The following is a 14,242-nucleotide window of genomic DNA, read 5'->3' as shown; positions in this document are numbered from 1 at the left end:
GTGTTCCATGCTCCATAAATGATGAAGAACTTGATTTCTACTAGTTTATGTTCTAAGCGAGGGTTTAAGATTGTAATTGAGCTTGATCATGTAATTGTGTATAAAAATGGTTTATTTGTAGGAAAAGGATGTCACTGTGATGGCATGTATGCTTCTGCTTATATTGTTGTGTATGATTCTTATTTACGGCATGCTAGATTAGGACATTTAAATTTTGGTTGTTTAAATTATGTGTCCAAAAAAGGTTATATTAACTGTAAATCTGAACATGGAGGAAAGTGTGAAATATGTATACAAGCAAAAATTCTTCGAAGTGATAGAGGAGGAGAATACTTTTCTAGTGAATTTAGTAAGTTTTGTGAAGATCAAGGCATTATACATCAAACTAGTGCTCCTTATACACCTCAAACAAAATAGGTTGGCTGAAAGAAAAAATAAATCTCTAGTAGATATGGTTATTTCTATGTTGCTGAATTCTCACTTACCACATAATTTGCGGGGTGAAGCTCTACTTATTCCTTGTCATGTATAAAATATAGTACCTTCAAAAAGTACGCATATTTCACGTTATGAACTCTGGAATGGTAAAAAACCAAATATTTCTTATTTTAAAGTGTGGGGGTATATATCTTTCTATAGAGTTCCTGACCATCAAACAACAGAGTCAGGTCCTAGAGGAATAAAAAGTATATTTGTAGGATATGCACAACACTCGAAAACATATAGATTACTTGATTTAGAGTCTAATGTTGTTGTAGAATCTGTTCATGTTGAATTTTTAGAAACTAAATAAATCAGATAAGAAAGCATAGAAATTTGTCTAAATAATACTCCATGAAGAAGTCATCTCTTATAACAAATCCAATCAATTAAATCACACTGATATGGGGAAATACTATTATTGGACTTCTAACAGAATACCTAGCAGAAGACCAAATTATGTACCCTTGGGAATGACCTGTAAGATTTGACGATTTAACTGTTACATTATATGACGCCTTCTGATTTGACGCTGTAAATTTCAAGATTTTAGGATTAACAGTCACCTTGACGCCTTTTAGCCCAAATACTTTAACTGTGTAAGCTGAAATTGCTTCTCCGACGTTAGTCACAGTCCTTGTATAAGTTTGAGCACTTGATTTCTTAGGAATAGAAAATGACGGATAGTTCAACTCTGATTGAGGTATGCTTGATTTACAATGCACCTTCTTATTCACAATGGAACTGACTTGATCATCTGTATAGTTCAAGCCACATAAGTATGGGATGTAATCTTTGGGCTGGATGTCATAAATGAGTCCTGGATCATTTGCTTTTGATGGGTTTACGTGCCCTGATCCGATTGTAAGCAGATCAGCAGGTTCAAGAGTCTCGTCCTGAATTGGATCGTTTCCAAGGTTAACGAGGTCAGCTGTGGTCATGATTGCGGATTTAATTGCAGCTGGAGACCAATTTGGATGTGCGCTCTTTAACAATGCTGCAACTCCTGCAAGATGAGGGCAAGACATCGACGTTCCATAAAGGAAGTTAAACATTGCTGATGAAGATGCAGATGTTGTCTCACCTCCTATAGGGGTTGGCCACGCTGCAAGGATATTCACTCCAGGTCCAACAATGTCCGGCTTTAGTATGCCCTGACTCTGCATAAATGGTCCCCTAGAAGAAAAGTAAGCAACTGTTGGCGCGTGCTTGTCTCCAATCTTCGTTCCCTTGAATGATATCGTTGCAACTGGTGTTGATGTTGATTTCATATAGTTTATGATCTCTTGTCCGTCGTAGTAACTAACCTGTGTCATGGGAACGGCATCATATTCTGACAATGTTGTATAGCCACGATACTTTTCGTTCATGAGAATCATGCCAGCACCATCGGCATCTTTCACACTTTTTCCTTTCTCACTTCTAGACAAGTAACCACTTGTATCACACAACACTATTTTACCCTTGACACCACTTAAATACAACGAATCACAATCCTTACCATTCACAAGTGGTAACAGTTTTCGCGAAAAATTCTTTGGTTGAAAGCCTGATTCTCCTTCATAATCAGCTCCGTTACCCAAAACTGCAACAGCCCTTATCTTTCTATCTGTTGCGCTAGCACCAACTGTGAGAATCCACGGTGCCCCGTTTGTCACAGTCCCACTATCCGGTCCACTATTTCCTGCAGAACAACTTACAAAAATCCCCTTCTTCATCGCGCTATACGCGCCAATAGCTATAGTATCATCATATAAAGGCGGAGAATGTTCTAAACCAATTGAAATGGAAATCACATCCACACCGTCTTCAATTGCAGCATCAAGACCAGCTAAGATCATGTATTCTGGACAATGATATCCATCACAGATTTTGTACATGGCCACATGGGCTCGGGGTGCAATGCCAGCAGCCGTGCCATTAGCATTACCAAATAAATTGGCACCATTCACAAAGTTCCCCGCAGCTGTGCTTGAAGTATGTGTCCCATGTCCAGCTTTGTCCGAAGGGGACGTAGCCTCGTCTGCAAAATTTCTTGCTCCAATAAGCTTCTTGTTACAATTAGTTGTAACATTGAACTCACATTTGCCCTTCCATCTAAGGGGTGGATTAGGCATTCCATTATCATTAAATGAAGGATGTTGAGGATCAATTCCAGTATCTAATAAACCAATAATCACACCTTTACCTGAACTTGATGCATTCCACAAGCCAACATTCTGGTGCAAGCCAAGGAAACTTGGACTGTGTGTGGTGTGCATCTGAAGTACTCTTTGGGGACGCGCTGACACAAAACCGGGATTTTGTTCCATTTCTTTTACTTCATCTGATGACAACTTAGCAGCAAAACCGTTGAACACGTGACGATAAGAATACAAAATGCGCGATGAGTGATTCGAATTTGTAGGCAAAAATGATTGATGCAAGAGATGTAAATCTTTTGAATTAGAGAGAACTTGATCATGAAATTCAAGATGTACTATATAGGTTTCTAAATCACTTTGATTAGTGAAATGATCACCAAATGTTTTTGATGAATGAATCAGGACAAAGCAGAGAAAGGTAGAGATGAATTTTAGATCCATATTTTGTTTTGGTGACTAGCACCTTTAGCAAGATGTGTATATATAATAATGAAGTTCAATTAACATAATCTTGATTAGATGTATATAATCTTGGTTAGATCATATTTAATTTATTACTGTCAGTAATTCAGCTTTCTGCCAAATTATCCATATTAACTTTTTCAAACTGAAACAAGGACTTGATTTGTAAAAAATAATTATTCTGACGGTAATCCATAATTAGTAAGTTGACTGAAAATAAGAATAATCTAATCAGTATTACAAGGAAGGAAAATCCTCTGAATTCTGGGAAAGTTTTCACATTAATAGCTGAACAGAGTGGGAGCCTACATATAATGTAACGGCCTAGCCCACTAGTGATATTGTTCGCTCTGGGCCTAAGCCCGCACGGCTTTAAAATGCGTCACTAGTTGGTAAGACCTGCTTACTTATATACTCAACATCTCTCCTTTGTTTTGCCGATGTGAAACTTTTTATCTTAATTTGGGGTGTCACATGCACCCCATCTATGGACTCAGCGTCCTCGCTAAGGTTTGCCCTACATTTGCCTAGACTCAGCACTGAGGTTTGCCCCGCCTAATCGGGATTTGCCTAAACTTAGTTGAACCCTGTCCCATATCGAAGGCTGACACATGAGTGGCTCTGATACCATTTGTAATGGTCCAGAGCAGACAATATCATTAGCGGGCTAGGCCATTACATATAAGGTGTTGAATCTCTTAATGTTGTGAGAACTTTGTGAAATGTCATGTGGTTTTGGCCCAAAGCAAACAATTCACACCTTGTTAAGAGTATCTATGGGCTGGTTCAGCCAAACAATTGGTTTCAGAGTCTAGCTTCAGTAGGATGAGTATGGGGATGGCGGAGTGATGTAGGTGTTGGGCTCAATTTGCTTACACTTTCAAAATCGGATATGCGCACACAAGTAGAAGCTAGTTGCGGGCTTTGGTTTCCAAAAATACTTTAACGATGTGGGTAGCACATAGTGAATCTCGGAATTGTCTTGTGGATCATGGTAACAAGCCACATGGAACTAAGGTTTAAGGGGGAGACTCGTGGATTATGGTGATGAGCCACGTGAAACTTAGGTCGAGGGAGAGATTGTTCAGTGTGAGAACAAAGTCCCACTTTGACATTTGAATATATTGAGAGCTACATATGAGGTGTAGAAAATTCTTAGTGGTGTGAAGCCAATAATCTGAATTTGCTTAATATTCTTTTGGACGAATAGCCAAGTACACTCTCGTACTGCACTTTTCCAATATCTCGACCCCCCTATTCCATGAGGTTTCATCTAGACACCTCAACTCGATGAAAACAGGTGTTGTGATAGTAAAAGAACAAAGTGGGCAAGAATACATATTAATTAAAAAAACAAATTAGAAAGAACAATTGTTGTTAAGTTTTAGAAACGCATGATAGTGCAAGATTTTAATGATAACTAATTATCTCTTTGTAGGACAAATCTAACAATAAAAAGGAAAGCATTAATCAATCAATTAATATTGATTGGAAGATAGGATTCCCCAAAATCTGAGGAGATAACTAAAAGGGATTAGAAAAAATTCCTAAATTGATGAAATTGATTGAAGAATTATTAAAGACCAACTGTCAAGAAAGGGAACAAATCAATAAGTGTCATAACCAAAGGGTGGCTAAATAAAGCCCTTCCAAAGACGAGTACTGATTAAAGAAGTATGGAAAATTGAAGACCTTCCAGATGGACACTGATTGAAGATTTCCCAGATTCAACGCATCAAAGAGATACTCAAAATCAGGAAGGATATCTCGTCCAAAGTAAAAGCCCTCATCTTTATTCTTGGAAAAGGATTCTCATTGCCTTTTTCAAGGATCAACACTCTTAGGTTGCTCTCTTCTAAAAAGGAAAAGATTAGACTGTTGCATCATAAATGCAATTGCTGCATCAAAAAGAAGATCTAAAGATCTACAATAAGTCTGAATCATCACTCTTTCTTTGCTCTACTTTTCATTAAACATTGTATTACTGAGAGTTTTACTGTGTAATCAAAAAAATGAGAGAATAACTTTGTTGGTGAGGCGTTGTATCAAAAAGAAAAAGAGATAAAATTCTGAGCATAGTGATAGGATCTACTCTCAAACTTTGTACTTACACCAAATACTTCAAAGGGCTAAAAGAGAATACCCTTGCAACCCAAGAGGACTGGAGTAAGATTCACATTGGATTCCAACCAGTATAAAACATCTTATAGCAATTTTATTATGCCGCACTTTCAATGCTGCAGTTCTAATTCTGTCAACTACAGTTGACCAACCAATCCCACTAGTTGACTAATACTGAAAAAAGAAAGAAAAAGAGCAATTCAACCCCCCCCCCCACCTCATGGATGCTCTATTTCAAGAAGGAACTTCTCAAACTAGATCACCATACTTTAATGGCAAACATTTTTCTCAATGGAAGATAAGAATGGAAACCTTCATCAAGTCTTATGATGTGAAGGTCTGGAGAGTTATCAAGCTTGAAGACATTCATATTCCTATTTTTAAGAGATCAGATGACAGACAATCTATCACAATTCCAAGTCTAGAGAATATACTGATGAACAGATGGAGACAATTCAAATTAACTCAAAAGAAAAGAATGTTCTCTATAATGCTATCAGTGGTGAAGAATATGAAAAAATATCATGTTGAGAAACTGCAAAGGAAATATGGGACAAACTTGAAGTGACATATGAAGGAATTGACAAAGTGAAAGAAACTATTATCAGTTTACTAGTATATGAATATAGGCTATTTCAAATGAAGGAAGGAGAATCCATTGAAAGCATGTTTTCACGGCTAAGCAAAATTATTGGAGAACTCAAAGCTTCTGGAAAAATCTCTCCTCAAATTGAGGACATAAGAAGAGTTCTTAGAAGCTTACCTCCACAATGGCATGCTAAGGTTGTGGCTCTTGAAAGCATGAACTTGAACACTCTAACATATGATGAGGTAAGAGGAGGTCTCATAGCATTTGAGAAAACTCACCTAAACAAACGAGGTCAAGAGGAAAACAAGAAGAAAATTGTTGCTTTCAAAGCTATTGAAGAAGAAAAAGAAGAAGAAGAAATAGGAGAAGAAGAAGTTGCCCTAATCACTAGATCAGTTATGGAATCATTCAGAAGATCCAGAAACAATAGATGAAGGAAAGGATTCTCAAAATGTAAATATATAACTCATCAAAATAGGAATGATGGCAAGTGCTATGGATGTGAAAAATATGGACACAAAGCCAGTGAATATTCAGAAGCTAAGAAAATTACTCCAGAGGTGTTCAGAAAAATAGAGCTCTAAGCAGTTGGAGTGATGAAGACAACTCAGATAATGAAAATGAAGAGACTAGAAACATGTGTTTCATGGAAGTAGAGGACTCAAATACTAGGGTATGTTTTAACTGCATTGAATTCAAGAAATTACTTGATCATGCTATTTCTGATCAAAATCATAAGTTTACTGACTTTAGAAATATTCAAACGGAAAAGAAATATTTGGAAATAAAATTGGAGGTTTGTGAAGTTGAAAAAGATCTTCTCTATGAAGAAATGCATGAGTTAAAAACCATGGTGAATAGTTTTCAAAATAAACCTAGTTCTTTGAAAACAAGTCTTTCCAAATCTTCTGGTAAATCTCTTGAAAAATCAAGTTCTGGTTCAAATGAAAATTATCTTAGTTGTAACTAGTAAACCTTGTCAGATAGGTCAATGGATTCTAAATCAAACAGTATCAAATCCCTTTCAAGTGAAGCTATTTCCAAAAATTGCTACTATTGTGGTAAAATTGGTCACATATCATACAATTGTTGGTTTCGAAATAATGATACCTCTAGATGGATTTGGAGACCCAAAAATTATGATAACTCTAATCATAAAGGACCCAAGAAAGCTTGGGTATCTAAAAGAAAGTAATTATCTGTGTATGCAGGAACATCGCAGAAAATCAAAAGGAAAATGGTACTTGGATAGCGCGTGTTCAAATCACATGACAGGAGACAAAAATCTATTTAAATGTGTCGCAGATTATAAAGGTAGAAGTATTCGCTTTGGTGATAATTCTAAAGGAATTGTTATTGTTATTGGCACTATATCTTTCAATGACTCTTGTGACATCACAAATGTATATCTTGTGAGATTTAGAAAAACTGGATGTCTGGTAGAAAATTCAATTGGCAAAAATCTTCTACAAGGAAGCAGGGAGAAAAATGTATATATCCTAGGTTCAGTAAAAAATACAGGAGAACATCTATGTCTTGCTTCAATGTCTGAAGATCCATGGATATGGCCAAAAAATTAGGACATGCAAGTATGAAATTAATTGAGAAACTGGCAAAGAAGGAATTGGTTGTTGGCCTACCTAAGTTGGACTATACCAAAGAACATATATGTGATGCATTTCAAATGGGTAAACAAACTAGAAGTTCCTTTCCTCTAAAAGATATTGTAACAACCAGCAAGCCTTACAATTTCTACACATGGATTTATTTTGTCCTACAAGAATAGCTAGCATCGGAGGAAAAATGTACGCTTTCGTTATCTTTTGATGATTATTCTCGTTTTACTTGGATTATGTTTCTCCCTCACAAAGATGATACCTTCAAAAAATTTGAGTTTTTTGTGAAAAAATTTCAAAGAGATAAAGGTTACTACATAACCTCCATAAGAAGTGATCATGGAGGAGAATTTGAAAACAAATTATTTGAAGATTTCTACAATGAGAAATGTTATTCACATAATTTCTCAACTCCTCATTCTCGTCAACAAAATGGAGTGGTAGAATGCAAAAACAGAACTCTTCAAGATATGGCAAGAACTATGATCTTGAACATTCTCTTCCTCACAAATTTTGGGCTGAAGCAGTAAGCACTGCTTGTCATGTTTTAAATCATTGTCTAATTCGACCAATCCTGAAGAAGACTCCCTACGAATTGTAGAATGGAAAGAAACCAAATATTGGTTACTTTCATCCATTTGGGTGCAAATGTTTTGTCCATAACAATGGTAAGATAATATTGGTAAGTTTGATGCTTGAAGTGATGAAGGTATATTTCTTGGCTACTCAAACTCTAGTAGATCATATAGAATTTTTTATAAACGCACTTCAAGCATTGGAGAATCTGTTCATGTTATATATTTGATAATATTAACAAATCTGTTGAGAAAAGATTTAGTACAGATGAGGATGAAAGTCAACTGATGGTCAAAACTTCCAAAGAAGCAACTTCAATTATTGATCCAACAAATGAAAAAAAAGGTCTATTGAGCAAATAGTTGATGTTGTTCCAAATGAATGGAGAAGTGAATCAAATTATCCAAACAAATTCATCATTGGAAATATTAATGAAGGAATGAAAACTCGAGCAGCAAGGATAAATGAATCAAATGTTGCTCTCATATCACAATCCGAACCAAAAAAGATTGACGAGGTCCTCACTGATGACTACTGGATAAAAGCTATGAAAGAGGAGCTTGATCAATTTGAGAAAAATCAAGTATGGACTCTTGTTCCCAAACCTAAATCCATCATTGGAACAAAATGGGTTTTTAGGAATAAACTTGATGAAAGCGTAAAAGTGGTCAGAAACAAGGCAAGACCAGTTGCACAAGGTTACTCTCAACGAGAAGGGGTCGATTATGATGAAACTTTCCCCCCTGTAGCAAGGTTAGAATCAATATGGTTACTACTCACATATGCTTCCCATAAAGGTTTTAAACTTTTTTCAAATGGATGTTAAAAGTTCTATCTTAAACGATTTTATAGAAGAAGAAGTTTTTGGTAAACAACCCCCTGGTTTTGAAAATACCAAATTTCTTTATCATGTGTTTAAATTGTCTAAAGCTTTATATGGACTTAAGAAAGCACCTTGTGCTTGGTATGATTGTCTGAGTACCTTCCTTATTAATCACAATTTCTCAAGAGGAAAAATTGATACTATCATGTTTATCAAGAACTCTGAATCTGACAATCTGATAATATAAATTTATGTTGATGATATAATTTTTGGAAGCACTAATGTTTCTTTGTATGAAGAATTTTCCCTTTATCCCTTTGCTATACCTCCATCTCAATTGGGACCTAAGCACCTGTCATTTGAATCCCGTGTCATAGCTCATATTGTGGCAACTACTCTCCTTCCTCATGCTGGCTCTCATTCTACTCTCACTCAACGTGATACTTTGTTGACCTATTGTCTTTTCTTTCAGAAAAAGTTTCATCTCTCATCCTTCATTCTCTCAGCCATGGCAGAAGTGATTTCTGAGCCTTCTAGCCTTCCTGTTGGTATGCTTATCTCTCATATCCTGGAAGCTAATCATCTTTGCTTGGGTGATTACCCCCCTTTCTTCATATTTAAGTAGTGTTCTTCATATTTAAGCAGTGATTTCTGAGCCTTCTAGCCTTCCTTTTGGTATGCTTATCTCTCGTATCCTGGAAGCTAATCATCTTTGCTTGAGTGATTACCCCCCTTTCTTCATACTTTGTTGACCTATTGTCTTGTCTTTCAGAAAAAGTTTCATCTCTCGTCCTTCATTCTCTCAGCCATGGCAGAAATGATTTCTGAGCCTTCTAGCCTTCCTTTTGGTATGCTTATCTCTCGTATCCTGGAAGCTAATCATCTTTGCTTGGGTGATTACCCTCCTTTCTTCATATTTAAGCAGTGTTATGATTCTCGTGCATTCATCAGCATGGGCTATTCTCGCATAAATCTTCTTGGGTGCTTAAAAATGAAGCTGATGATCCTGCTGGGGACTCCCTTAAAGGGAAACCTTCCTCTTCCACCTCGGTGTCCACTGAGAAATTAAACACCGCTCTTGAGAAGATTGCTGATATGGATGCAAAATTGGATGCCCTGACTATCTCTATTACTCAGCTAAGTGACATTCTCACTCGTGTCACTGATTTGGATGAAAGGTTCGACAACTTCAAAGATCTCCTGCTTGTTACACATTTTAAAATGGTCAAAGTTCAGGATGTCACCAAGGAAACAGGTGTTGATGTAGCCCGAGTTCGTCTAAGGCTTGAACAGGTCATCAAAGAAGCTGTGAAGATTGCAAACAAAATCCAAGTTGGCTCTATTGCTCTCACTATCACTGTCTCTAACAAATTTGAAGCCATGTCAACTGCCATTGTCAATACCCTTATCTATTTCTTTCGTCCTCGTTAGCTTTTGTGGCTGTGTTTCTAAGACAATCTGTTATTTTGCTTGCTCAAACTATGTTTTGTTAATGAGCTTTCATGCTCTAAGACTTTAATGTTTTGGTTTGTCTTTCCTTTTTGCTGATGCCAAAGAACGAGATTTAGTTATGTTCCATGCCTACTATCTGTATGTTTATGCATATATATTGCCTTGTCTGGTTGCATATATTACATCTTTTTCAGGTATTAAGGATAGAGTTAATCTCCATCAAACAAGAGAAACTCCTATTAAGGGGGAGCTATTGTATACTCCCATTAAGGGGGAACTTGCATATATAATATCTTTTTTAGATATATCAAACAAAGGCATACAACTGAGGGGGAGCAAAAGAGCAGCAAACTATGTCACATAAATATCAGGGAAGTATCACTACTGACAATTGATAGTGAAAGATTTTAATGATTACTAATTGTCTCTTTGCAGGAAAAATCTAACAACAAAAAGAAAAGCATCAATCAATCACTAAATATTGATTGGAAGATAGGATTCCCCAAAATCTGAGGAGATAACTAAAGGGATCAGAAGAAATTCCTAAATTGATTGAAAAATGATTGAAGACCAACTGTCAAGAAAGGGAACAAATCAATAAGTGACATAACCAAAGGATGGATAAATAAAGACGAGTACTGATTGAAGGAGTATGGCAAATTGAAGACCTTCCAGATGGACACTAATTGAAGATTTCCTAGATTCAATGCATCAAGGAGATACTCAAAATCAGGAAAGATATCTCGTCCAAAGTAGAAGCCATCATCTTTATTCTTGGAAAAGGATTCACATTGCCTTTTTCAAGGATCAACACTCTTGGGTTGCTCTCTTCTAAAAAGAAAAGATCAGACTGTTGCACTATAAATACAAGTGTTGCATCGAAAAGAAGATATACAACAAGTCTGAATCTTTCTTTGCTCTACTTTTCATTAAACATTGTATTACTAGAGTTTTACTGTGTAATCAAAAAAAAAAAAGAGGAGAGAATGGATTTAGAAAACAGTAGTATTTGTTTTCAAGTTAAAAATTGTATTTGGAAATTGGAGAAGTTATGTTTGGACGTGAATAAAAATAGAAGTTGTTTTTAAATTTTTGTGAGGGATTTGGAGTGAAAATAACTTTCTAGAGTTTATTCTAATTCCAAAATAATTCTAATTCCAAAATATTGTAACAATTCTATATCCAGATAATTCTTTCGGAATAGAATTAAAAAAAAAGTAGAAACTATTCATGGCCAAACGAGTGAAGGAGTCGTCTCGTCTCGTTTAGTTTTTTTATTTTTGGAAATTAAACAAACGGTCTTAAAAGATAAAGCCAATAAGAATTCATATAGGTGACATCAACTAATTTCAAACGGTTATAAATGAAGCGATGTGGACTGTGATGATTAATATAATTGATCTCAACTTACAAACCCAATATCTTTAAATCTACATCCATATTTATTATCTTATCTCTATTTGCGTTGAAAGTGCAAGAGGGGGGTTGAATTGCTCTTTTTCTTCCTTTTTTCAGTATTAGTCAACTAGTGGGACTGGTTGGTCGACGGTAGTTGACATAATTAGAAGTACAATATTGAAAGTGTAGAATAATAAAATTGACACAAGATGTTTTATACTGGTTGGGATCCAATCTCCTTGGATTGCAAGGGTATTATCTTCTAGCCTTTTTGAAGTATTTGGTATAAGTACAAAGTTTAAGAGTAGATCCTATCACAACGCTAAGAATTTTCTCTCTTTTTCTTTTTGATACAACGCCCGCTCGAGTCTTTCATTACTCATAGAGTTCTGTTTTTTCTCTTTGGAATTGCTTTCAATGGCTTTAGTTTTCTAACCGTCACTCCCATTCTGTCTTGTGTATCCAAAGCCTCATCAAGAACAGAAATATCAATCTCCCAATCGAATTCATGTAACAACGATCCGAGTACCAAATGCAACATCCGATGAGCCAACGGAATCCCAGCACAAATCCTTCTCCCAGCACCAAACGGAATAAACTCGAAATTCTGACCCCTGTATTCAATATTCGATTCCAAGAACCTTTCTGGCTTGAAATCCAGAGGGTCTTTCCAACATTCAGGATCTCTTCCAATTGCCCAAGCATTCACGAAAACTTGTGTGCCTTTAGGGATATGATACCCCATGAATTCAGTTTCTTGAATTGCCTTTCTTGGGACTAGAAATGGAATTGGAGGGTGTAATCTTAACGTTTCTTTTACAACAGCTTGCAAATACTTGAGATTATCGATGTCATCTTCTTCGAATTTCTTGGTATCTCCAAGAACCTTGGATAGCTCGGTTTTAACCTTCTCCATTGCTTCTGGATTGCATAGCAGCTCGGTCATTGCCCATTCTATGCTACTGCTGGTAGTCTCCGAACCAGCTAAGAATATTTCCTGCATTCAGCCATTCATATAAAAGTTTAAGTTATGCATAGTGACGATGTGTATCCTTTTTTATATATAGTTAAGTTAACTTACAATAAAAAATAACTCTTTACAACAAATTTAATAACGTAATCGGAAAAAAAAAGTAATAATCTGTTATAGTGAATTAAATTTCACATTAAATTTCTTTATCCTCAAGTTTATAAAATTCAATTTCGAGTAATAGAGGTTGAAGTGTGTTTTATTCCTCCCTCACTAAATAAAGTGGAAATCAAGAAGCTTGAACTGTGGGTTGGACAGGTAGAAAAATCAGTCGGCATTTGAAGTTTATGAGATTTGAACTGTCACTAAACACATAGCTCGTCTTAGTTATTCTGTTCACAAGTAAATATATAATACTGGATTTAAGCAAAAGTGATTGATTTATCTGAATCCGTAAGTAATATTCTGCCTCTTGGTATCTACTAAACTAGATCGATCGAGAAATTAATCAAGTACTAAACTTATTTTCAAACTTTACCTTGTTCTCATCATTGAGAGACGATCATCGGATCACCCAAATTAATACAAAAAAAGAAAGAAATATGATAATGTTTGTTATGTAAAATGCAAAATTACCAAAATAATCAAGATGAGTTCTTGATCTGATATCTTCTCTGGTTCATCCTTCCCCTTGCCTTCATATTCCAGTAGAACCTCCAAGAAATCCTTCTTCCTCTCTCCGGTCCTTTCCCTTTCTTCGAACCTCTCCTTCAAAAAACCCGAAACAATTTCAATTGTCTTCCCAAGCCCGCGATCCATCTTCCTCCTCAAACCTTGAGGATCAATCCATCTCAACCATGGAAAAACATCCACAATGTTCTGGTGTCCAGAACATTCCATAAACCCCACCATCGCCGCGAAAAATTCAGTCCCCTTCTCTGATTTTGGGTCCACTAATTCGCGCGATAACAACAATTTCCCCAGCATGTTAAACGAGGCGAGAAATACAAATTTCGCCACGTGAATTCCGCCAGATGAGTTCATTTCTCTGTTTTCTATCCATTCGATTAAATCATCGATACATGTCCGACGAACTTCCACTGTTTCAACGATCCGTTTGTTTACTAACATTTGAACGGTCATGATTCGTTTCATGATCCGCCAGTAAGTACCATAAGGAGCTAAAGCCAGTGATCCTTTATTATAACCGTGTGATTTCATCACCTCGGTTACTGACCTCTCTGCGAAAGCCACGTCGTGGTTCTTAAAGAACTCTGCAGCGGCTTTCGCGGAGAGAATTACCATAGTGTTGATAGAACCGAGCTTTAGCCAAACCACTGGACCGTGCTTTTGTTTTAGATCCATTAATGTCTTGTGTGGCTCGTTTCCGAGCTCGAACATGCTGCCGAACATGGGCCACCCTCGTGGCCCGGGAGGCAGCTGCCGGCGATCGTTGATCCTTAATGTTCGCCGGCGTAAGTGGAGGAGTAAGAATGGCAACATCACAGATATAACAGACCAAAACACATATCCCCAAATACACTCCATGAATTGAATTCAGTATGATGTTAGCTGACTGACTTTGATTGTTTTCACCTATTTGCACATGCT

The 14,242-nt window shown here is 36.4% G+C and overlaps 2 protein-coding genes across 2 annotated transcripts; both read right to left on the bottom strand.

Moving 5' to 3' along the window:
* Window positions 1-851: 851 nt before the first annotated feature.
* LOC129877730 (subtilisin-like protease) lies at window positions 852-3,072 on the bottom strand. Its single transcript, XM_055953257.1, has one exon. The coding sequence runs from the start codon at window positions 3,063-3,065 to the stop codon at window positions 870-872; it is 2,196 nt and encodes a 731-aa protein (XP_055809232.1). The 5' UTR covers window positions 3,066-3,072; the 3' UTR covers window positions 852-869.
* An 8,564-nt stretch (window positions 3,073-11,636) lies between these two features.
* Window positions 11,637-14,242, bottom strand: LOC129877656 (cytochrome P450 76A1-like). The gene is made up of 2 exons (XM_055953176.1): window positions 13,268-14,242; window positions 11,637-12,658 (listed from the first exon to the last, which is right to left on the bottom strand). The coding sequence occupies exons 1-2, from the start codon at window positions 14,177-14,179 to the stop codon at window positions 12,041-12,043; spliced, it is 1,530 nt and encodes a 509-aa protein (XP_055809151.1). The 5' UTR covers window positions 14,180-14,242; the 3' UTR covers window positions 11,637-12,040.

This window comes from Solanum dulcamara, chromosome 12, assembly GCF_947179165.1.
Source record: "Solanum dulcamara chromosome 12, daSolDulc1.2, whole genome shotgun sequence".
Taxonomy (NCBI): Eukaryota; Viridiplantae; Streptophyta; class Magnoliopsida; order Solanales; family Solanaceae; genus Solanum; species Solanum dulcamara.
This window is presented reverse-complemented; position numbering and strand designations above follow the sequence as displayed.